At 36.6% G+C, this 23,871-nt stretch overlaps 3 protein-coding genes across 6 annotated transcripts; 2 read left to right on the top strand and 1 right to left on the bottom strand.

The window, feature by feature from the left end:
- The first annotated feature begins 1,030 nt into the window (after positions 1-1,030).
- Positions 1,031-12,633, top strand: LOC109184750 (mediator of RNA polymerase II transcription subunit 12). The gene is made up of 13 exons (XM_019334791.1): positions 1,031-1,482; positions 2,953-3,136; positions 3,698-3,757; positions 4,107-4,212; positions 4,362-4,430; positions 4,514-4,567; positions 4,772-4,879; positions 4,967-5,116; positions 5,219-5,566; positions 5,669-8,073; positions 8,744-11,230; positions 11,337-11,664; positions 11,747-12,633. Exons 2-13 carry the CDS (start codon positions 3,018-3,020, stop codon positions 12,206-12,208), a joined length of 6,696 nt encoding a protein of 2,231 aa, XP_019190336.1. The 5' UTR covers positions 1,031-1,482; positions 2,953-3,017; the 3' UTR covers positions 12,209-12,633.
- A 1,257-nt stretch (positions 12,634-13,890) lies between these two features.
- LOC109184741 lies at positions 13,891-15,019 on the top strand. Of its 2 annotated transcripts, none has more exons than XM_019334781.1 (2): positions 13,891-14,073; positions 14,550-15,019. In XM_019334781.1, the coding sequence occupies exons 1-2, from the start codon at positions 14,041-14,043 to the stop codon at positions 14,847-14,849; spliced, it is 333 nt and encodes a 110-aa protein (XP_019190326.1). In that variant the 5' UTR covers positions 13,891-14,040; the 3' UTR covers positions 14,850-15,019. The 2 variants fall into 2 exon arrangements, 1 of the variants encoding a protein (XP_019190326.1); XR_002054860.1 differs by lacking the exon at positions 13,891-14,073 and adding an exon at positions 14,136-14,260.
- Positions 15,020-15,385: 366 nt separating this feature from the next.
- On the bottom strand, positions 15,386-23,639 carry LOC109184727 (rop guanine nucleotide exchange factor 3). 3 transcript variants are annotated; one of them, XM_019334774.1, is made up of 8 exons: positions 23,635-23,639; positions 17,480-17,581; positions 17,190-17,306; positions 16,936-17,090; positions 16,782-16,856; positions 16,249-16,554; positions 15,807-16,151; positions 15,386-15,665 (listed from the first exon to the last, which is right to left on the bottom strand). In XM_019334774.1, exons 2-8 carry the CDS (start codon positions 17,535-17,537, stop codon positions 15,546-15,548), a joined length of 1,176 nt encoding a protein of 391 aa, XP_019190319.1. In that variant the 5' UTR covers positions 17,538-17,581; positions 23,635-23,639; the 3' UTR covers positions 15,386-15,545. The 3 variants fall into 3 exon arrangements, with proteins under 3 accessions (XP_019190319.1, XP_019190311.1, XP_019190314.1); XM_019334766.1 differs by lacking the exon at positions 23,635-23,639 and adding an exon at positions 18,155-18,408 and having other exon boundaries at positions 17,480-17,793; XM_019334769.1 differs by lacking the exon at positions 23,635-23,639 and adding an exon at positions 18,006-18,025 and having other exon boundaries at positions 17,480-17,793.
- Between the last annotated feature and the right edge of the window lie 232 nt (positions 23,640-23,871).

Below are 23,871 nucleotides of genomic sequence, written 5' to 3'. Positions count from 1 at the left end.
TATAATTTTTATGTGCGTACAAGGAAATCAAATTCAGATTTTTAAGCAATTTTTTTTTTTTAATTAGGATGGTTGTTAGTTGGCGACCACCATAATCACGTCAACGAGCGCATGGCGTAAATACTTACAATTTATATATATACACGTGATGTTGTAAATGTAGATAATTAAATATATCCACCTCTGATGAGAGGGGAGGGGAAGAAAGGGTTGGTAAATCTTATTATCCAATTATTATGGAAAACTTATCAATGAATAGTAGTGGTTATGAAAAATGTTCTAAATAATATAAAACATCCACTTAGAAAGGACATCGTATTCCGTACACATCAATAATAAAATTTGGTGAAATTTTTTGAGTATTTTATTTATTTAAAATTTGTTTGGAATACTACTGACTCTATTACAATGTAGTATATGTTCATAAAGACCTTTCATTTGAGAAGTTACAGTTATGTTATTCGACCACAAGACCTTTGACAAAATATGAGAAAAAGAGTAAATTAAGTTAAATATACAAATTATTTATGATGTACATTTAAAAAAAAAAAAGATATATTAATTTATGCAAAAAGTTGAATTTATTACGTTTGGGACGTCATGAGATCGAACCTCAGTGGAGGTATGGTTGACTCTTTATACTTCATTAAGTTAAGAAAGTATGTTTGAACCGATACTATAATGTAATAGAGTCCGTAGTATTAAAAAAAATCTATTTTATGACCTAACCAATAAATGACTAAACGGAATTAAAACAATCTAAGTTGCTTATAAATGACATATTTAAATCGAAAGGACAAATAACATATTGTAAAAAAAAAGTATACAAAATTATTTGGAATTTTTTTTTTTTAAATTAATCGATTACCAGAAATTACCATAAAAAAATGGTAGTAAAAATTTAAAATTGGTTACCTGAAAAAAAAAAAAAAAAAAAAAAGGAAAGCAGAAAACAGGTGCACACAATGACACAATATTGCGTCGTCGTCATCATCATCAGCTAAAGCTAAAGCCTAAAGAGTCAAAAGCCCCCTCTCGACCCGGAGAGAAGAAGCCTTTCATCGCACTTCCTAAAAATCAACTCTTTTACTAAGGGGAAAATTTGGATTTTCTCTCTCTCTAGACTTTACTTTCTCTCTCTATATCTATTACCTGTATCTATACATCGAACCTCCACGCTCTCGTCTCCTCTTTCTTCCCCGCCTACGATTTCGCCATCTACATTCCTAATTCAATCCCTAAATCTCTCCAACACTTGGCCTTGTATTCAAATCTTCCAATCTTCCCATCTTTCTCTTTCTCTCCAAAGTTTCAATCTTTTTCCTCTTTCCGCTCGGAAAAACCCTAGTTTTTACTCTCTGCTTCAAACCCTCATTATGCACCCTACGGGGATTAGGGGCCCTGTTTAAATCTTTATTAGATGAATCCCAAGTCATTGACTTGCTGATTCTGTAAAATTTAGGTTGTAATTTTTTTTTCCAGGTATGCTAAATTCAAAGTTATTAGATTGGATGCTGTTAATCAGATTGTTATTCTTGAGGTTTTGGTTTTTAATCTGTGTCGTTCAATTTAGTTCACATTCAGCAAAGGCTTGATCTTTTTTATTTTATCAATCTTTTTTTTTTGTTGCTTAGCTGCCACTGTCTGCATTTGTGTTACTTGGTATAGTTTGCTAGGAAAAAATTTTAGTGTTTGGTTCGGGTTTCTGATTGCAGCTGTTGTAGATCACTGTTTTTAAATTCCTTTTTGGATTATTTGGTTCAGTCATATTGGAGATAGAGCTTTTTGTAATTGTTTTACTGGTCAAAGGGTGTGATGTTACTTTATTTACAGAACTCTAGTGGGGATTTATTAGAGGGATTCTATAACATAGAATCTTAGATTTTAGATAGATTAAATAGAAAGACTAAGAGATGAATTTCTGCTAGATTGATGTCTGCTTTTACTTGTTTGGTTGGAACATTAGATGATGTAGTTTTAGTTGGCTCAAAATTCAAATGTTAAATAAGTTAGTTCAAGGGGAATCTGTAACTAAAGCAGTAGTAAACTGTACTTATTGATAGAAACTAGAAAAAGGTTTACATGTTTTGGTGAGTGATGTAGGTTTAGTCAGCACAAGTTTCAAAAGCTCAATAGTGCATATCAAGGGAAATCTGCTAGCTAAAGCAGTTGATTTGTCAAGTTTACTTTGAAGAAAAAAGTTCTCTAAATGCCTTTAGGAATTTATGATGCACTGCTATTTTTGTTGTTCCAGTTAAGCTGCTTAAACATTGCAATCAAACTTCAGAAACATATAGAAGTAGATGACATGACCAATGATTTACTAGCATTACCTTTCATCTGGATCTTTATGCTAACCTGGGACATGTACTTTTTAACTTTGTTTGTAGGTGTCAGTGTTTGCATGTGTTTTGAGGCTTTTTTTTCCTGGTTTCTTTATATGTTGCACTAGATTGCTCTGTATCTTTAGGTTTTCAAACATCTGGTTTCATTTAATTTCATGTTAGTTGTTAAAACTTAATTGGGTTACTGCATAAATCATGGTGCGGGTTTCAGTTGTCATCATTTTAGTTTATTCCTAATTGCACGCCCTCATTATTCTGTTCACTTACTAGTTAGCAACTTTGCTCAAATTCTTTGTTAGGGTGTTTTGTTTCTGTGCTGGTGTTCATGTTACCTGCATGTTGTGTGCAATTTTAATTTCAGCTCTGTTTTCATAGTCTTTTTGTGTTCTAATATCGTGATCTTTTTGGAAATTCAAGTGCCTCACTTGTGCTATGTACTATGAACTACTTAAGCCAAGAGTTGCTACCTTTATTTTGGCTCTACTATATGTCTTTCTTTCTCAACAAGATAAATCTCACATATTTGTCTTCTGATTAATTATACTTGAAGTTATCATTAGTGTGCTTCTTTTGGTTGAAACTTGTTATTTTTTGTGATTGTTTGCAGCTTGACTGCACACTTCCTCGTGTGTTCCAATGTTGGTGGCAGTATGCAGATAATAGTTTGGAGAGATGCAAAGGTATCATGCTGGCAGCTGCACTAGTGCAGTAAGTAATAGCACATTTGGTGGGGCATCAGGTAGGGATACATCTAGAGCTGACGCCGCCACAATACCAACAAACTTCTCCAGGTTTGGTGTTGTTTATCATGCATATTGATTTGATGTGCTTGGAGTGGTGCAACTAGGCTTCAGAGTTCTGAAGGCATTTGACACCACATCCTTGCTATGGGGATATTTGCTAGTCTTATCTAGTGGGATAATCAGATAAAAATATAAAAGATTCATCATATTTACAAAACCTATGTGGTATTGTCTATTGATTAAAATGTTGATTCATCTACATTTTACTTTCACTGATCAGAAGCGATTATTGCTCTCCTTTTCCCATTTTCCATATTTTTCGCATGCATCTGTCTAATTAAGGAATAAGCTTTTTCCATATAAGAACAATCCTTCCTTTATTCTTTGATGTGATTATTAATTTGATTGCCTAACATTTCTGCTATCTCTTTAGCTTTGTATACAAAACTTGATTCTTTATGCAATTTAATTTGGCATTCTTCAATTTCTTGTATAAAAGTAAAATAATTTTACTTTGGCTTTTAGAATGGCTTGCTGTGCAGAACTGTTTCACCTCTTTCCCCCAATAAATTTCCCTTTACTGAAGGATGAGCTTATTTCTTACTGCAGAAGATCATTGCAACTAACGTCATACAAATTGAAGTGTGATAAGGAACCTCTAAATTCTAGGTAAGTTCTGCAGATCTGTAATTCAGTAATTATTTCTTGTCTTTAGCAATCAGGAGCACTTATTGTTTGTGGGTGGTGGTGTCAATAAATATGCCAGAATCTGTATGCATTGCTCCATATCCTTTCTCTATTCTATGCATTTGATTAGAGTCATTAGACATGGACCAGATGGTTTCATAAATAGCTGAATTTTGTTCCAGTAGTTCCAACCTGTGGTCAGGGAAGTGATATGAACATGACTAATTGCATGCTTCACAGTTTTAGCCTTTCTTGGACTCGTACTTTTATTGCTTAGATAATTTAACCTACCTGATCATTTAGATTTAAATTGGTTTATATTCTTTCCCAGACTTGGGGCACCTGACTATCATCCGCAGACGCTTGATTGCCCTGAAGAGACACTCAACCGAGATTATGTGCAAACTGGTTACAGGGAGACAGTTGACGGGCTTGAGGTTTTTTTTGGACCATCTTTCCTAGTATTGTTTTGTCAGTTGAATATCAGAGGATGGCTTTTGGTTTTGAATGGCTTTACCTTAATCTTTATTTTGCTTTCTCCTGTGTTGATTATTTGCTAATTGGAATTTACTTTTGATATTGTTAGGAAGCTAGAGAAATTTCACTATCACAGGTTCCGACCTTTTCAAAGCCTGTCATAATTAAATGTAAAGAGGTAATTTACTTGGAAGATAATGTGCTTCACTTGGATGGTACCTCTGCTTTGAAACTGCTTTTAATTCTCTGTTTCTTTTCTAGGCAATCAGAAAATGCCACAGGACAATCAATGAGTCTCGGGCTAAAAAACGGAAGGTAAAGTGTATCTCCTACTTTGTTATTTATGTTTTCTGGTGCTTACCACATACCATGAGTTGACTACCATTGAACATATCTCCTTTGCATTTGATTTTCTTTTCTATGTGAACCGACATTTCTTTTCCTTTGCTTAAAGTTGGTATGATATAGTGAATATTCAAAGATAAATTTAAGGTGGATGTGCTTTCTGATTTGACGCAGGCTGGGCAAGTGTATGGAGTACCGCTTGAAGGTTCACAACTGACTAAGATTGGGATCTTTCCTGATCAAAGGCCATTTGGGGAAGAGCTCAGAAAGAGATGGATTGAGGTTAGTCCTTTGCCTTGCTCAGAAATTTGTAAAGTTGATATGAGGTATTGAGGTTTCATCACTAAAAGCTTTTGAGCTTCTTCCTAGGGTTTATCCCAACAACACAAAAGACTGCGGTTATTGGCAGATCATGTACCTCATGGTTACAGGAAACGATGGCTTTTTGAAGTTCTTATCAGGAATAATGTTCCATTGTTACGGGCAACTTGGTTCATAAAAGTAACTTATCTTAATCAGGTAATGTATCCTTGGTTAGGGAATGAACTGAGTTACTTTTCAATATGTATTTGGTTACCCTTAACCTTGTAGTGTGTAAAATCATGTATTTTTCTTCTGTAGGTTCGTCCTGTATCCTCTGGTTTATCCTCAGGGGTGCCTGACAGAACAAACTTTTCGCGCTCAGAGCAGTGGACAAAAGATGTTATTGATTATATGCAGTCTCTCTTGGATGAATTTGTTTCAAGAAGCAGCAGCCATTCTTCTGTAAATATCAGAGATCGGTCACCGCAAATGGTTTATGCAGGATCAATACAGATGAAAAATGACCCAGCTTCTACGAGTGCTGATGTTGGGGAGCCTTCACTGCATTTTAAATGGTGGTATGTTGTGCGTATTCTACAATGGCACCATGCAGAAGGATTGCTTTTTCCTTCTCATGTTATTGATTGGGTTCTCAACCAACTACAGGTTTTTGTTATTTGAGTTCTTTTGAACTTGTTTCTTATGCACCTAATATAATTAGCTGTTATTTTTCTCCATGGTTTCATATCTTCCATTTATGCCTTTCAGGATAAAGAGGTGCTTGGGCTTCTGCAGTTGTTACTACCTGTGATTTATGGGTTCATAGAAACTGTTGTCTTATCCCAAACATATGTACGTGCAATGGTGCGAATAGCTATTCATTTTATCCAAGAAACTTCTCCTGGTGGTTCTGACCTTGTTGACAATTCACGTCTGGCATATACGATGTCTGCACTTGTTGAGATGCTTCGCTATTTGATACTTGCTGTGCCTGATACATTTGTTGGTCTGGATTGTTTTCCTTTGCCTCCTTGTGTGGCAAATATAGTTACTGATGGAGGTCTCTTCTCAAAGGTCTCTGAAGATGCTAGAAAGGTGAAAAATGGTCCTCTTGAAGTTGCTGGAGTGCTTAGAGACAGAGTTCCTGAGGTTCGCTCCGAGTCTTTGTCTATTGATCGTGTTGTTTCTTCAATTAAGAAACGTGCAGATAGTCTTGCAAAAGCTTCAAGACCTGACCATCCAGGTCAAAATGCTGCCAAAGCTTTACATGCGCTGGACAAATCTCTTGTAAATGGCGACTTGCGAATAGCAAATAAGATTCTGTTTGAAAATCATTGTGACGGCGTTGTTGATGAAAGCTGGATTACAGAAGTTAGCTCTTGTTTGTTTTCATCCCTCAAACATATTGGGACAATGAATCTCTCGTTCATCTGCTCTGTATTCTTCATTTGTGAGTGGGCAACTTGTGATTTCAGGGACTTCCGCTTTAGTCCACCTCGTGGATTTAAATTCACTGGTAGAAAAGATTTTTCTCAGATATACATTGCAATACGGCTTCTGAAGCTGAAGATGAGAGAGATGCAAAGTTCAAGCCATTTCAAGAATGAAAACATTGTAAAAGTTGAGAATGTTGGAAAAGATCCTAGTCAGCAAAATAACTTCTGCAGAAGTTTTGGTTATGGGGTTGGTGAGTCTTTTTACAACTCAAAGAGTGGGGTTGGTAAAAGCAAGGATTTTCTATATCTGTTTGATAGTCCAGGCCCTTTGCATGATATTATTGTTTGTTGGATAGATCAACATGAAGTGCTGAATGGTGAAGGGTTGAAGCGCCTTCAATTACTTATTGCAGAACTTATTAGGGCTGGACTTTTTTATCCTCAAGCCTATGTTAGACAGCTGATTGTTAGCGGAGTCATGGATGTGAAGGTGCCTCTTGTTGACCCAGCAAAACGGAATAGACATTGTAAAATCTTGAAGCAGATGTCTGGCCCTCATGTCTATGATGCTCTATTAGAGGCTCAAATTGCTGAACCCCGGATACTTTCAGATTTGATGAATGTTTATTCCAGTGAACGTCGTTTGGTGCTTCATGGGATGGTTGACCACTATAAAAGTCCTAGTGGAGCAAGTGGTTCACGCATGAAACATAAACAAGTTCTTGACTCAGGAGGTGAGAATGCTTCCCCACCCTTTGTTGATCAGTGTAGATCTGTTCAGTCAGCACCAAGTGCTCCATCCAAAAATATGCACAAATTTGTTGAAGTTGAAGAGCTTAAGGCTTCTGTTTGTGTGTTGTTGCAATTTCCTAGTTCATTGTTAACTGAAATAGGATTCCATGAGTCTCAGAAAAATGTTAAGAAGCATGTTGTGTCATCTACGAACAGTACGGATACAACTGAAGGAACACCTGGATGTGAAGAGTGTAGAAAAGCAAAAAGACAAAAGTTAAGTGATGAGAAGAGCTCACATGTGATTTATCCACAAAATCCATCAGACGATGAAGATAGTTGGTGGGTGGGAAGGGGCCATAAGTCTGTTGAGTCATTTAAAGTAGATCCACCTCCTAAGCCAAGCAAGCAACCCTCCAGGGGTCGGCAAAAGATTGTCCGGAAAACTCAAAGTCTCGCTCAACTAGCTGCTGCCAGGATTGAAGGCAGTCAGGGAGCATCAACAAGCCATGTTTGTGATAGTAGAGTGAGCTGTCCGCATCATAGGTCTGGCCCTGAAGGTGACCCTTCCAAGGCAGGGGATGGAACTAAACCGCAAAGATTTGGAGACATTGTTTCAATTGGGAAACTATTAAAGAAGCAGAGAGTTGTGGAAAAAAGAACGATGACCGTGTGGTTAATAGGTGTTGTAAAGAAGCTCATTGAAGAAACTGAGAAGGCTCTGTCCAAGGTTGGACAGTATGGTAGACCGTTCTCTACTGCAGATGACCAAGGTTCTATACAATGGAAGCTTGGCGAAGAGGAGTTATCTATGATGTTGTATCTGATGGATGCTTGTAATGAATTGGTTTTATCAGTCAGGTTTCTTCTGTGGTTGTTACCTAAGGTGCATGGTGCTGCTACTGCAACGATCCATGGTAGTAGGAGTGTACTGGTGATCCCTAGGAATGCAGATAACAATGTGTGTGAAGTTGGCGAATCATATGTCTTGTCATCCATTCAGAGGTGCACCCTAACTTAATGTGTTCCTATTTGTGTGGATATGTTGTTTATTTGTGAAATATTATAGTTATAGACTCTTAAACCTTGATTTCTTTGTTTGGTTCATTGTTGAATCACTCTGTGGATTTAGCTGCCAGGGCTTAAAACTCATTGATCGATTTGACTTTTCTGATTCAATTGGCATTAGGTATCTACGGTGTATTCCTATCTGTAAACATGTGAAAACTTTATGCCCTTTGCTGATATTCTCCAACTTCAAATTTGTCATAACTATCCTCATTGTTGTTCAAATATTTGTTAGCACAACCAATTTGAAGCCTCACAAGCCATCTAAGTCAGCTGTATAGATTAATGAAGATAATCTGTGCCTCCAATTGTAATGTTTTTTTTTTTTTTAAAGTTTGATATTGGATTCACTAACTACTATAAGCCTGATAATATTATTTAACTTTGACTAGTTGTGAATTCCTTAGTATTTCTTGTTTTGTTTTTATTGGTGGTGTTGGATTTTGTAGCATGTGGTTATTTTTTTTCTTTCTGAACTGCAGCATGTGTGTGCATATTTTGTTTTCTCTAATATTTGACCAAAGTTGGACTGTCTTCTGTTTTTTTTTTTTTTGATTGACATAACAAGGCTACGTTTTTCTTACCTTTCTGCTATGGATTGGTTCAGGTATGAAAATGTCCTTGTTGCTGCAGATCTTATTCCGGAAGCATTGTCTGCAGTAATGCATCGTTGTGCCGCCATTGTGGCATCAAATGGGAGAGTTTCAACCTCACCTTCCTTGGGTTATGCTAGGTACCTCTTGAAGAAATATGGCAGTGTGGCCAGTGTTGTTGAATGGCAAAAGAACTTCAAATCAACACATGATAAGAGACTGACTTCTGAACTTGAATCTGGAAGACTTTTAGATGGTGAGTTTGGATTTCCTCTTGGGGTACCAGCAGGGGTGGAGGATTTAGATGATTTCTTTCGCCAAAAGATAAGTGGAGTTCGTGTATCAAGGGTAGCCTTAACCATGAGAGACATAGTACAAAGAAAAGTAGATGAAGCTTTTCAATTTTTTTATGGCAAAGAGAAAAAGCATTTGGGTGGTGTGAGCATAGTTAGAAACCCTTTATCTGAAAACTGGGATGATGGGTATCAGATAGGCCAACAAGTGGTAATGGGATTATTAGATTGCATGAGGCAGACTGGTGGTGCAGCTCAGGAAGGTGATCCTACTTTGGTCTCATCGGCTATATCTGCAATTATTTGTAATGCTGGACAGGTAATTGCAAAAATTCCTGATCTAGCTTCTTGTAATAATCATCTAAACTCCTCGGTCACTTCCGATTCATTACAAATCGCACGGCGTATCTTGCGAGTACATTTAACCTGCCTTTGCCTACTAAAGGAAGCACTTGGAGAGCGTCAAAGTCGTGTCTTTGAAGTTGCTCTTGCAATAGAAGCTTCTTCTGCTGTGGCACAAAATTTTACCCCTGGAAGGGCGCCTCGTTCTCAGTTTCAAATGTCTCCTGAATCCCATGATCTCACTGTTAAATTTGGTGCTGCTGTTTCTGCTCTTGTTATTGGAGCAATACTTCAGGGAATTGTGAACCTCGAGAGGATGGTTTCCCTCTTCAAATTAAAGGAAGGTCTGGATGTTATTCATTTTATAAGGAGTGTGAGATCTAATTCAAATGGGAATGCACGCTCAGTTGGGGCTTTCAAGGGCGATAGTTCAGTTGAAGTTTCCGTCCACTGGTTTAGGGTACTTGTTGGGAATTGTCGGACAGTTTCTGATGGATTTATCGGTGATTTACTGGGAGATGCTTCCATTATAGCTCTATCAAGAATGCAACGAACATTGCCTTTGAACTTAATTTTTCCTCCTGCCTATTCGATGTTTGCATTTGTACTCTGGAGGCCGTTCATTCTTAGTTCCAGCCTTGGAGCTCGTGATGATATCCAACAACTGTATCAGTCTTTACTGTTGGCCCTTGGTGATGCCTTGAGGCATCTTCCCTTCCGTGAAGTATGTCTGAGAGACACTCATGGCTTGTATGATCTTATCGTTGCAGACACAGTTGATACTGAATTTGCATCCTTTCTAGAATCAAATGGTTCAGATATGCGTCTGAGGGCTTCTGCCTTTCTTCCTCTTCGTGCGAGATTGTTTCTAAATGCACTTATAGATTGTAAAATGCCACCGTCAATAGGTCAACAGGAGGATGTTAATAGGATTTCGGTACAAGGTGATTTGAAAGTGCATTATTCGGAGAAGGCAAAGCTTGTACATATTTTGGATACCTTGCAGCCTGCAAGGTTTCATTGGCAATGGTTGGAGATTAGACTGCTTTTTAACGAACAAGCTGTGATTGAAAAATTGGACCGGCATGATACTTCTTTGGTGGAGGCTTTGAGGTCTCTCTCACCGAATTCTGATAAAGCTGCTGCTTCTGATAACGAGGGCAACTTGATTGAAATAATTCTTACTAGGTTACTTGTCAGACCTGATGCGGCTGCTCTCTTTTCCGAGGTTGTACATCTTTTAGGAAGGTCGCTTCAGGATGCAATGCTAAAGCAAGCCAAATGGTATCTAGAAGCCCATGATGTTCTTTCCGGAAGAAAATCTGTCCACCAGAAGCTTTTTAGTGTTGCGGTGACTAAAGGTCTGTCCACTAAGCCTCAATATCGGAGGCCATGGGGATGGTGTGCCCCCGATGTTTCTTCTCTTGAAGAAGGAGAAGTCGTTGATGAGGTGATGGCCGTAAAGCGGTCTGGTAGAGGGTCTGGTCATTTTCAGGATGTCGATGGCTTCCCCGTTGCTCACCAGCATAAAACTCAGAGAGCTTTCGTAGAATTAGTTCTTCCTTGCGTGGATCAGGCTTCTGATGACACGCGGAACAGATTTGCCGCTGATATGATCAAGCTCATTAATGCCATCGAGCAGCAAATAAACACGGTTACTCGTGAAGCGAGCAAGCCAGCTGGAGCTGATAGTCCGACAACGAAAGTGAGTAGTCGTAAGGGTTCTAGAGTTGGCAGTCCGGGATTAAATAGACGGACAACTGGACCAACTGAAACTGTGCCACCTTCCCCCGTGGCATTGCGAGCGTCCATTTCATTGAGGCTGCAGCTCATCCTGAGAGTACTCCCGATAATATGTGCAGACGGGTAAGTTTACAATTTACTGAATTGTCATATTCTCTTAACGCCATTCTGAATTTTTAAGGTTGATCTCATAACTTGGGTATTTTTCGTTTTGCAATTGGAATGTCAGAGAACTGTCGGGGCGGAATATGAGATACACGCTTGCTTCAGCAATAATGCGTTTGCTTGGAAGTCGGGTTGTATATGCTGATGCTGGCCACTGCTTTAACTCGACGTTTAGTTCGAAAAGAGAGGCGGATTCGTTTATGGAGGTTTGTGGTACCACTTCAGATGCTGTAATGGGGGGAAGCCTCTTCGATTGTTTGTTATTGGTGCTACATGCGTTGCTGAGTAGCCACCAACCGAGCTGGCTAAAGATGAAATCGAGCTCCAAGTCAGCCAGCGAATCTAGCAAGGACCACACCGCCTTTGATCGTGAAGTTGCCGAGTCTCTCCAGGTTTGATCTTTCAACCGTTTTTTATACACCCGTTCTTCGTTCCCTATGCGACAAAAAAAAAACTTATTTGTACTTTCTGCAGAACGATTTGGATCAGATGCAATTGCCCGATGCAATTCGTTGGCGAATCCAAACTGCAATGCCAGTTCTATTCCCTTCGGTTCAGTGTTCGATTTCTTCTCAACCTCCATCCGTATCGCCTGCTTCTCTTGCGTCTCTTCTACCTAGCAACCCCATATCTGTGTTACAATCCGGTGTGAGCACAAACTCGAGCCAGAGGAATCCTACTTCTTTACTTAGGGCAGCCACTAATTCGGCAGGGAAGAACAAGCAATCACCGCTGCCTCCACAGCAAGACCAGGATCTCGAATTCGACCCGTGGATTCTTTTGGAAGACGGGGCAGGGTCAAGCCAGTCATCGAGCAGCTCTACTATAGGCGGGAGCGATCATTCTAATCTGAAGGCTGCTGGCTGGCTCAAGGGCAGCGTAAGGGTAAGGAGGACAGATCTCACTTACGTAGGTGCAGTTGACGATGATAGCTGATTCTTCGAGTAAACAAAATCCATTTTCCAGTCTGCCAAGAACGCCCCTCTTCCCCGACATCAGCCTCCTATTCTATCCGCCTTTTTTGGTGGCTGGGAAGCGCCATTCCCGGGGGCCTCTCCTTCGCCTTTAAGACGTGCACCGAGCTGCCATGACTGACATTCTTCTTGTGCAGGAGCACAGAACTACTACAACTACTCCATGGCCCTGCCCAACTACTAACCAACCCTTTTGATTATGCCCATTTTCCGGACTGTGTAATTCTTTTGAAGCAGGTTCGGAGGTTTGTTGTACATATTAAAAAATATTATTGTTTCCCGTTCTGTTTTTGTTGTTTTGATGATCTGAACACCTGATTAAAGTACCCCAGGAATGATCTGTAGCTGTTTAATGCTCAGCAATATCATCTCATGTTTCTCCAACTACTTAGTACTTACTACTACTTGTCTATTTTATATAGTGTTGTCAAAATCTTGCCTAGACATCAATTAATCGGTGCTTAGGCGTTGGCCAGTCGCGTAGTGTATAGCCGCGTAGCGTATTGCCTTAATTGGTGGTTTAGGCGGTCGACTAGGCCTCTTAAACGTTGCCTAGGCGCGGTTCTCATAGGCAGGTTGATTAGCAACTTTTCTTTATTTTAAAAGGAAAATGGTCAAATATGCCCCTAAACATTACTTGAAAAGTCAATTAGGTCTTTAAACTTTAAAAATGCACAGTTACACCCTTCAACAGGTTATATTGAGGCAATTAGGTCCAAAAACACGTCATATTGTAACAATTAGGTCCAAAAGTAGGTAAATGACCTGCAAGTTCACAATTCAGAGTTTACCCCGTGCGCATCCTGGGCAATGACTGTGGACTTCTCTTATTATCCCAAAAAAAAAAAAAAAAGAGTACTATATTTGTGATTCAATTTATCATTATGACTTTCTTATCTTTTCTCGATCATGATAAGCGTAGTGACCTTTTTAAGAATCCAAGTCCACTTCGTCAATCAATTTGCTTGTAATCTTCCAAGTTCCAACCAATGCATACATAAGCACCTACATGGATTATTAAAAAAAAAAAAAAAAAAAAAAAAAAAAAAAAAAAACACCTACATCTATGCCAACAAACAAATAAATTTTGTATTTTAGTTAAAATCAAAACAAAATATCTAAAATAATAAATACAAAACTCCAATTTCCAAATGAATTATCGTCCCCTCTATACGTACCTATTTTCTATTGACGACACCATTTTCGACTTCAATAATTTCTGGTAGACACCGACCACACTAAAAGCCTTGATAGTAGACACTATTAACGACTCCAAAAGTTCTATTCGAGGCCACCATTGAGAACGACGGAAGAATAGGGTTAAAAAGAGGTGCTCAAATATATATGTTTACTCAATCAATTCTTTGTCTGGCAATTGTCTTTTTTTTCCTACTTTTATCGATGTTGGATGGCAGAAGTGAAGAAAAATATAAGAGAAGTGATCGATTGGAGAAGTGCTAGCTTAGTCGGGCGCGTGCACTCTACGTGCCTAGCGGACGCGTTAACATAGTCTTTTCCTTTTTATTTTTTTTTTTTTTGAAACTGATTTTTTTTTTTCCTCTTTACTTCTTTCTTACTTGGCGTCTTAAAATTTGTGCAAAAACCAAGCTATTGAGGAGTCTTAGCAATCAATCATAGCCAAAGACAAAAGCCTGAAGAGTAAGATGATATGATAAGAAACATGATTTTCCTCATCAGAAGAAATCATGAACCATCAATCCTCTGAACGGCTGTCTTGAATCAATCCACTTCAATCACATACGGCTTTTGGGCTCCACTCCTCCGGAGATTCCCATGAAACGTCAAAATAATCCAAAACCAGACAGGGTAAGCCCCACAGTGATCCTGTGGAGCAGTTGAGTCATGAGGTCACGCACTGCATTTCCCAGATTGTCAAATCATAAACTATGTTTTCTTAACATTCTTTTCAAGTAGTATTAAAACTCTTCTTCTTCTTCTTTTTCTTCTTCTTCTTCTTTCGTTCATTCATGCTTCATCATCTCTTTTCACCAAAGTAGGTTCTTTGATCTCTGATCGTCTCTGATTTGGTTTGCACAGTTGTTCTGAGTTTTTTTCTTGAAACCCTTTTCCAGTTCACTTTTCTGGGTTGTCATTCTGAGAAATTTTGGGTTTTTTTTGAGTGTTTTGTGGGTTGTCATTTCTGGGTTTCCATTGATTTGGTTATATCTGAATTCTGAAACATCAGTGAACATTCTTGTAACTTGGTTGTATCTGTGTATCTGAACCATTTTCAGACATTCTTGTTTGTGAATTGTGCTCTAAAAACACCAACTTTTTGCCAGGTGAGTTGTCTTCTTGAGAGTAAGAAGGCAAAAGACAGATCTTTAGGAATTTTCTGGGTTGATTTGAGGCTAAAAGAGCAGGAAAAGATGGAGGTTGAAGGGAAGAAAGTGGCTGGTAATGGTGGTCAAGGGAACACAGCAAGTGAAGTGGCTGCCTTGAAGAAGTGCTTGGAAGAGAACAAAGGAGATCGTGCCAAGTGTAAGTCACAGATTGAAGCATTGAAGTCTGCTGTTGTTTCTCCAGAGAAAAGGGCACTGTCTCCACTGAGGTTGAGAACTGGTTCTTTGACTGAGGTTTAAAGCTCACAAATTCTTGTCCTGATTGCAAAGACTACAAGTTCTGTTGGAACCATCAGCTAATGTAGTATCTATAATCTATAATATGATTATGGGATGATCAGTCAAGACTCTTATGTGAAACTTGATAATGGGATTCTTGTTTCTGCAATCTTATGAGCATTTGATCCACACATATTGTGCTGTCTTATGGCTAAACCCTGTCTTGTAACTTTAGCCGGAAAATGACCATAAGGAGGTAAACCAGTTTATGTTAGGTTAGCCATAGCTGACAACTCAAACGATGGGTAATCCTTATTTTGTAACTCTAGCTGGTAAATGACCACAAAGAGGTAAACCAACTTAGGTTGACCATAGCTGACAACTCAAACGAAAAAGGCCAATAGGCCACTCCTACTGGAAGTTGAAATTGTAATCTTGTGGTTAACAAACCTGACCAACTTGGTTGGGGTTGCCCCGAGCTGTCATTGTATAAAGGATTTGTTGGTTTTGGTCCTTTTGGACATGAAAAGCTTAGATAAAATATGGTGGAAAATGGGTGATAAAGGACTAACTTAAATGTGCAGAAATTTGAGTCACAACCATAGATTATAGATATACAGCTAAAGTTTTGCAAGGGAAAAATTCTCTAATGTTAACAGTTCAAAATAATAAATATTGTCATATTACAAATGATGTCTGTCTGTCTGGCTACTACTACTACTGTTGATTCTTCATGGTTTTATCTACAAAAAGAACATCTTCAATCCAAGCAACAATGTTGAATGCCAAACCCTCCAACACTCTTGAATAGCTCTCCAGAATTGCCCTCCCAACATCCTGAAAAAATGCGAGTTTTAGACAGAAAACCCCATAAACTAGTTGGTATGCGGGTTGCTAGTAGAACTGCAAGGTTCGAGGATGGGAATACCGAGTGCCATACCCAAAAGTTTTAGACCAAAAAAAAGACAGGATTTTTACCTTATTGCATTGGATCTTGCATGTGTCCAATGTTGTCTGTGAAAGTTCAGGATACCTTTGCTTCAACGAAAACAGCAGTGTCTCTGCTCTCTCTGCTAAAACATGGTTTTTGTCAGTTCTATCGGTTTCGTTCATGAGATCTTTAACCATGTCCCAAGAGGCTTTTGAATGAGCCAGGCATGACTTTTTCCTCCATGTATACATGGAAGCCTCAACCTTGTCTGCAAGCTCAAGTGCTTCATGTTCAGAGCTTATGTTCAGGCTGTCAAGAAGATACTCGGGCGAAAATTTCTCTGCTGCATTCATGTATCGATAAATGGAATCTCCCACGCTCGCTTTTCCACTCTAAAACACAAGTTCCCAGAATAAGTCCCACTCAGACAACCTCAAAAACCATAGGAGATTCATGGAGAACAGACAGACAATCAGACAAATTAAATACCTTTGGAAGTGAGGCAATGTATGATTCTGGGATTTCCATTTCAGACAGAATGCAATTGTTAATAGCCATTGCTGCCTTGTGAATCTGGTTAGCACAGTTGCAATTGTGCCTCAAATTCTTCCTCGACTTCTCAGACATCCCACCAGAAGGAACACAAACAACTGGCAACCACCATTTTTCCTCCTTCCTCTGAGGCTGTGGCTGTGGCTGAATTATCCTCCTAAACGATCCAGATCGTGTTTTCCCCGGTGTGCTTCCTTCTTCAGTATACCAAAACTCAGTAGCCTCAAAACCGTCCAAAATCTCCTGCAATTCAATCAACTAGATAGTTAGCTCTGATACCATGTTATAATCAGAAATTAGACCAATATCCCTCAACTCGGCTATAATGGACTAAGCCATCCAATCAATTAGCCAGTCTAACCCATGATCTTGTAAACCCATATGTTTTTCTCTTATTTTATACATCTTTTAACTGCTAAAAGTAAAGAAGGAAGAAAATCTGGTTTTTAGCAGGCAGTGTTGAATCATACCAGAAGCATGTTGTCTAGTTTTCTCAATGCTGGAAGATTCATGTAGATATCAGATCTTGGCCTACTTGTCATCACCTAAAAAGGGCACAAAAAATCGCGATGAATATTTCGACAAAATCATGAAAAAAAAGTTTGTAATGAAAAAAAGTTTTACCTCAATAGGGCTGCCATTATGTAAAACCTGTGATGTGGGCACAAATTCTACTATGTAATCACACACAGACAGAAGGCAGTTCATTTCTCTTATCCACATTGCTTTCTTGTCAGGATGCAGAGGTTCCAGTTTCTGGTGCTGACCAAAGACAGAAGCTGCCAATTTCACCGGAACCCGAAAAAACATCAAATGATGAACCAAACATGAGAAAAAATTACATTTTTAGCGTAATATAATGTTGTCTGAGACTTTACCATAAAGATTTGTTATGGAGTTTGAGATTGTGACTGCTGTGGATACCCCTTTCCCACTTCCTGACATGTCTTCTCCCAACAACAGCTTCGAAAACTTCTCCTTCATCAATTCAAGCTCTGCAGGGTTTTCAGTACCATAAAAAAAACATTAAACACTTCAGACATAAAACACGATCAACGCCAAGTACCTTGTAGTCTGATGACATATTGTCTCATCCCAATCAGAATTGACATAATTGTTAAACATATACTATGAATAAGAACAAAAACCTTGTACAATGTACACTCACCTAAATCAAATGTCTCAGGATCATCATCATCATCTGCAACATTCTTGTGATGTCTCATTCCCAGCCTCGAAAGGGCAACACGAGCCGGGGATTTCAAGAAACCTCTCTCAAAGCTGCAATTCTCATCCGTCGAGGTCTCTGAATTCGTTCTGCAAAACACGAAAGAATCCCCAGTACTCCATGCTGTTTCTGTGGGTGATTGATCACTTTCATCTACAGAATAAGGTGAGGCCTGATATCCCAGACCATAACTCTCTTCAGAAGTGGACACCCTTTCCATTTACCCTTCCCTCTCTGCAAATTCTTGGCAAAATCTGCAGGGAAACAACCATGAAAATGCAAGTTTTCAACACAGCCACTTTCAAGAAAGGCTAAATCGCAGTTTTCAAAATCTGCAGCCCGGGAACAGACACTGAGCTAAACTGGAGAATCAGAGATAAAGGGGAAAGAACAAAAAACAAAAACAAGATTTTTCCCAACAAAAAAGTAAAAGAGGACTCTCATGCGTCACTGTTGTCTCTTTTACTTTGAACATCTGCAGCAAAGCAGTCTTCAACTCTTCAAGCATGAAGGGAACAAATAAACAGAATTTAAATGCTTCAACCCAACCGTTGCTATCCAAAAGCAACGGTATACAAAACCCAAAAAAAAAAAAAAAACGAATCTTTAATTTACCCTTTTAATATAGCAAGATTTGAATTGGAACACCGTTTGAAAAAAGATATCTCAGCTTCTGAACACTTTTTCCTGCAAAAAGAATGGCCTTTTCTTGATCATGAAGCTTACTGTGAAGTGTTTACTCTTTTCTTGGACGATAAAACATGAGATTATAAAACCTGGGATTAATTAGTTTGCTCCTCCAAGTGGTTGTTACCTAACGTTGTTGAAGACAAACACGAATCACGATTGGGATGACAAACATTTTTCACCAATTATGTAAAGAGTAATGATCGTGCTGTGCTTGGGTCAACGACTCAACCATAATAACAAGTTTATTTTTTAATGGGGCAGAAAAAACGTTTCCTTAAAAAAAAAAAAGAATTGCCTTACAGTTCTGAGTTGTATAAATTTATATATGGTAAATATATGAGTTAATTTTTAGATATGATTGAATAACGGGTGGGATATTATTACGGCAAATTATATCGATTCAAAACTACATCGTTTTTATAAGTTGAGGGAGTTAACGTGACGGACACCATTCAGTCGGTTTAATCTCGTTACAATTTTATTTTTTTGTGTTTATGTGTATTATGTTAAGAGTTTATATGTATTATTTTAGGAGTTTATGTTTATTCTATTATGTAATTCTATACATACAAAACATGGAATTTTTTAGGATACACAATGCATTGTGCACCCTAGTGCATGATATAACGATCCTATTATTACTTTGATCTTATTTTCAAAACCGTATTTACAAATTCTCGGTGTCCAATAAAAGTACTACAAATTTTGCCCACAACGTCTTCACATTGCAGGCCGATTGGATACTGGGATAATGGAATGATATATTACGGCTCCATATCAACTATAGTTGGATTAATGGCTATGTGCTCACACACCCCCTCCATCTCAACTATAGTTGGATTAATGGCTATGTGCTCGCATGTGCTCCATCTTAACTATAGTTGGATTAATGGCTATGTGCTCGCATGTGCTCCATCTCAACTATAGTTAGATTAATGGCTATGTGCTCACCCATGACATTTGGTCTGACTCTGATACCAAATTGAAGCATGTGCTCCATCTCAACTAAAAGCCTAAGCTTATAGTTGGATTGCACATTAATGGCTATGTGCTCACAGTGAGGATCTGTATTCGGTGCCCACCACATTGAGTGAAACTCTCATATTGGTGTTGCCAGGCTCGATCTTGTATCTTGTCCACATTCTACTACTCAGGAACCTTTTTGGTAGCGGTAGCCGGCAGCATATGCCAGATTAATTAGATAATAATTTTGAGATAAATCTTGAGATGTGTCTCAAGCGACTTTCATATACGCACATGCTTGTATACTAATTTTTACTCCTTTTTCTTTTGCAAGATTTGTATCTCAACCTTTCTATACGTGTTTAAATGCTTATACATTAATACGGTGTCATCATATTTTTATAAGTGCTAATAAAATAAAACTTATAAATTTATTTTAAGTTGATTAATGAGTGGATCGGACTATGTCCCAAGAATACATAGTATAGCCCTAGAGACATGAACCTAAGTGTTTGTCAATACATTATTAATTAATAATTAAATTGTCAAAGAGTATGTGATCTGACCCACCACAACCTAACCATAAATAAATAATTAAAAATAAAATAAATAAAAAAGCAAAAGGTGGTAAGACAAAATGGTGACTGATATGGGAGGGAAGTGAGCTCAAATTCCGGGAATCGCATAATCTTTTCCTTTTTATTTATTTATTTATTTATTTCCTGATTGAAAGGAGTAAAGGACCACAAAAAATGGGTTATTTTCGGTATAAAAGGAGATATATATATATATATATATATATATATATATATATATATATATATATATATATATATATATATATATATATATGATATCGTAACTTCGTAACTTAAAATATATAATAGAATTACATATTTATGGTTTTGAAATAAAAACGCATAATATTGCTCGACATAATGTTGTAATAATTTAAAAATAATAAGATTGTAATTTATTCATTTTCTTTTATGAAATTACGTTATAAAATTAAATCTTATGAGATATATATGGTAGTTTGGGTTGTCGGGCGTTGTAAGAAGAAGCATGTGAGTTGTGAACTAAGTATTAGGCAATAATATATAATTTTGCTTATCCTTCTTATTTTATTTTATTTTAGTTATAAATTCTTGTGTTGAATTTAATCACAACAGAATGTTTGGTAAATAGTTGTTAGTTGATTGAGTTAATGAGTTTGACTAGATAAGCTGATTTTAGAAAGATATTTGGTAAGTTGATTTTAGCTGATCGATAGCTGATTACATGCAAAATGATTTTTTTTTTTTTTTTTTTTTTAAAGATCGGGAGACATTACTTTGAGCAGCTTTTTAAATTTTAGTATTTTGGAGCAATAAGCTGTTACAAAAAACTAATTAATCAAACATTTATATTAATTGTTTAATCAAATCAAACAGCTAATAGTGATCAAATAAGTCAAAATTGACTAATAAATTAACTATGTTATGGACCAACCTCCATAATAAAATGGTCAAACAACGTAATACTTTAAAATAGTAAGAGGGGGATGAATCTTTCTAACGTGGGAACCATAATCTCTCTATGTACATTTATATGTATATTTTTTGTATAATGGAAACTTTATGGACTTATAATATAATGGTGCCTCATGTAAATTAAAATATTGTAATTAAAAAACTTAGCAACAAATTAAATGCACCAATTAACATTATATTTTGTATGAGTATGAATAATAGTGTAAGCAACCTCAATTGAGTTTGTCATGAAATTAACTTGATAATCACAAAGTTTTAAATGCGATTTTCTGTGGAAATTGTCTATTAGTCTTTGCGATTTGAGTCAGTTATAAAGATTTCATCTAGAGTGCACTTTCGAGTAGCGAGAATACTATTGAGCTGAATAATTTTGCCACCACTGCAGTTGGAAAAAACTAATCATTTTGCGATATACAAATTGCTTGATTCCACTTTCGTCTTGCACCAGGTCTGTCACCTTCGTTTCCATTATGCTCTGGGAAAAGGAAAAAAAGAAAATGTAAAATTAACATTTGTAATTATGAAATATAATGTCGCACATAAACATGTATATATTGTAATGGTATAATATAATTCAGCATTTGCATGAGTTCTATTGTCATTTAGTCCTAAACATATGTTTGAAACTTTAATTTTAGCATATATAAAATGGCATATAAGTGACGATTGTGTGGTACAAATATATGTAGGGTTCACTTCTGATTTGGGTCGAGTCAATGTGGATTTGTACTTTAACTTCATAATAAGGCGAAAAAATTGATATATTATACGTTAAAATGGATGAATAAAAAATTATATTGATTTTCAAAGTAACTCATTTGAGTTGGGAAGACTTTGAAAAAACACTTATCCATAGTTGAAAAATGAATTTGCACCACTATATATACCAGACCCTTTTTAGAATGAGTTTGAATTGTATAGTATAAAGTCTCTCACACGCGGTCCCTCAACAAATATATATGCAATATATATAATGATAAAAAGAAGGCAATAATGTTTTTATTACCTTTGAGGTGAATTGGAACCCAACATTTAAGTGCCCCTTATATCTGTCATCTTCAAGAACCAAATTGTAGGGCACTGGTTTCATCTCTACATATCCACTTTCATTCCCCTCCACAATTATCCCCTTCAAATATATTCTGAAATAATAATAATAATAAGCCTTTCTTATTAAAAAAAAATGTGCTATTAACTCTTTAATTTGTTTTTTTAAAAGGTAAAGTAAAAAAAAAAAAAATTATTTTATTTTATTTTATTTTATTTTATTTTTTACATTGTTTGGCCCACAAAAACATCTGTGAAAACCTCCTCATGCATGAGTTTTAACTTTAAGTAGTAATGTTTCTCCAAGGCTGTCTCTGGTAATTCTAATGTAAATTTCTCATTCCAGCAAATCTCTTTTGGTTTCCCTGCACTCATCATTTTTTTTTTCAAAAACATTATTAGGGTAATCTTAAAATTAAATGAATTGAAAAAAAAAAAACAATGAGAAAATATATAGAAATACACCTCTGGAGGTTTTGCTTCTATATATCTGAGATCCACATTCAACAATGACATAATAGTTTCTTTTCCCTGCAAATAATTTCAATGAAAAGAACTATAAAACATTTTTTTTATATTGTTAGAGACAAAAATAGGACAGTTGATAAGTTGGTTGATAGGGCTACTGAACATAATAGAGGAGTAAGGTGAATTTAAAAGGTCGGGTGATCGAGTAAATTGGATATGATTCTTATACTAAAAGATCGCGAGTTTGATTTTTGCCCAGAATCTATGGATGACATGATATTTTTTATTCAAATAAGAAAAAAAAAAGAGTTGACTTGTGAAAAGAACATATAGGATTACCAATTTTGTAGCCAATGCCTTGAGCATTAGCGAGGATTACTTCTAGGACACCACCCTTCATGTCATGTCATTAAGGAAAAAAACATTGATTCATTAACACTTCCAAAGGCTTTTAGCTAGGTAGCATGCATGTAATAATGATGTGAATTTGTATGAACATTTGTGAAACATATATACACATGGATGGTAAGCCATTAATAATGAAAACCTACACATAATGAAGCGTTACTATTTGTAATAAATCTCATTCTCAATGTATCTTCAAACCGAACGTAACATTGCATGTAGTCAAAAATTATAAATTCTTTTTTGATAATAATAATAAACATTTCAAGAAAGTTTATATTTGATTCTTAATTATTGTTCCATAGATGGAAGGTATCGGTGTACAAACACTAACTAATTAATGTATTGACAAGTTGGTCAACCTAATTAAGACGCAACCATATGTCCCGGTCTCACCCCACTTCAAATTACCTTTGTCAAATCGTATGAGAGAATGCTAATGATTTAAAGATGACTAGAAGTTAGTTCTTTGTCAAATTCAATGCAAATGGATCCGTAATGATTAATATGTTCCTGTACCTCGATGGAGGTCCCGCAATTTGGGAGGAGCTAGGTGGGGTGGGATGTGCTGACAAGTTGGAAATACATATTCATTTTTAGTATATCATATAATCATATGTTCATTTAACTTATAATATACAAAAAAGAAATATATATTAAAATATAATAAAGTTATGATATATTAAAAATGAGCATATATTAGAATTCACCTCTGCTGTACAATATAATTTGTTGGATTTTACATCATAATAGCTAGTCATTTTTGTAATCATTATGGTCCACACAACTGTATAGTCTATACTATCAAATAATGTATATTCAGTACAAAAATAATGTACTTTTAGTATATTAAAAATATATATTATATTCAGAAAAATTACATCGTTTGAGTACTGAAAGTATATTATTTATATAATGTACATTCAGTATGCAGTGTTGTGTTGCCGTCGTTTTGGGGATGCATATTATATCAGCAATTATACTGTGGACCACAGTTCACAAAGCTTTGTGGACTACGGTCCAAAACGACAGACACTATAGTGTATCTAAACTGACACTGTCTCACGTATTATTTTTATTATATTATCAAATAAAACTGCAATTGAATTGAAATGAAACTGCAGTTGTGTTGAACTGAAACTGCAGTGTATACAAAATGAAACTGAATAACAACTTCACATATTTGAGTGTATATTGTCCAGCGAAATAGTAATTATATCAAAATGA

The sequence above is a fragment of the Ipomoea nil genome, unplaced genomic scaffold, assembly GCF_001879475.1.
Source record: "Ipomoea nil cultivar Tokyo-kokei standard unplaced genomic scaffold, Asagao_1.1 scaffold0188, whole genome shotgun sequence".
Taxonomy (NCBI): Eukaryota; Viridiplantae; Streptophyta; class Magnoliopsida; order Solanales; family Convolvulaceae; genus Ipomoea; species Ipomoea nil.
This window is presented reverse-complemented; position numbering and strand designations above follow the sequence as displayed.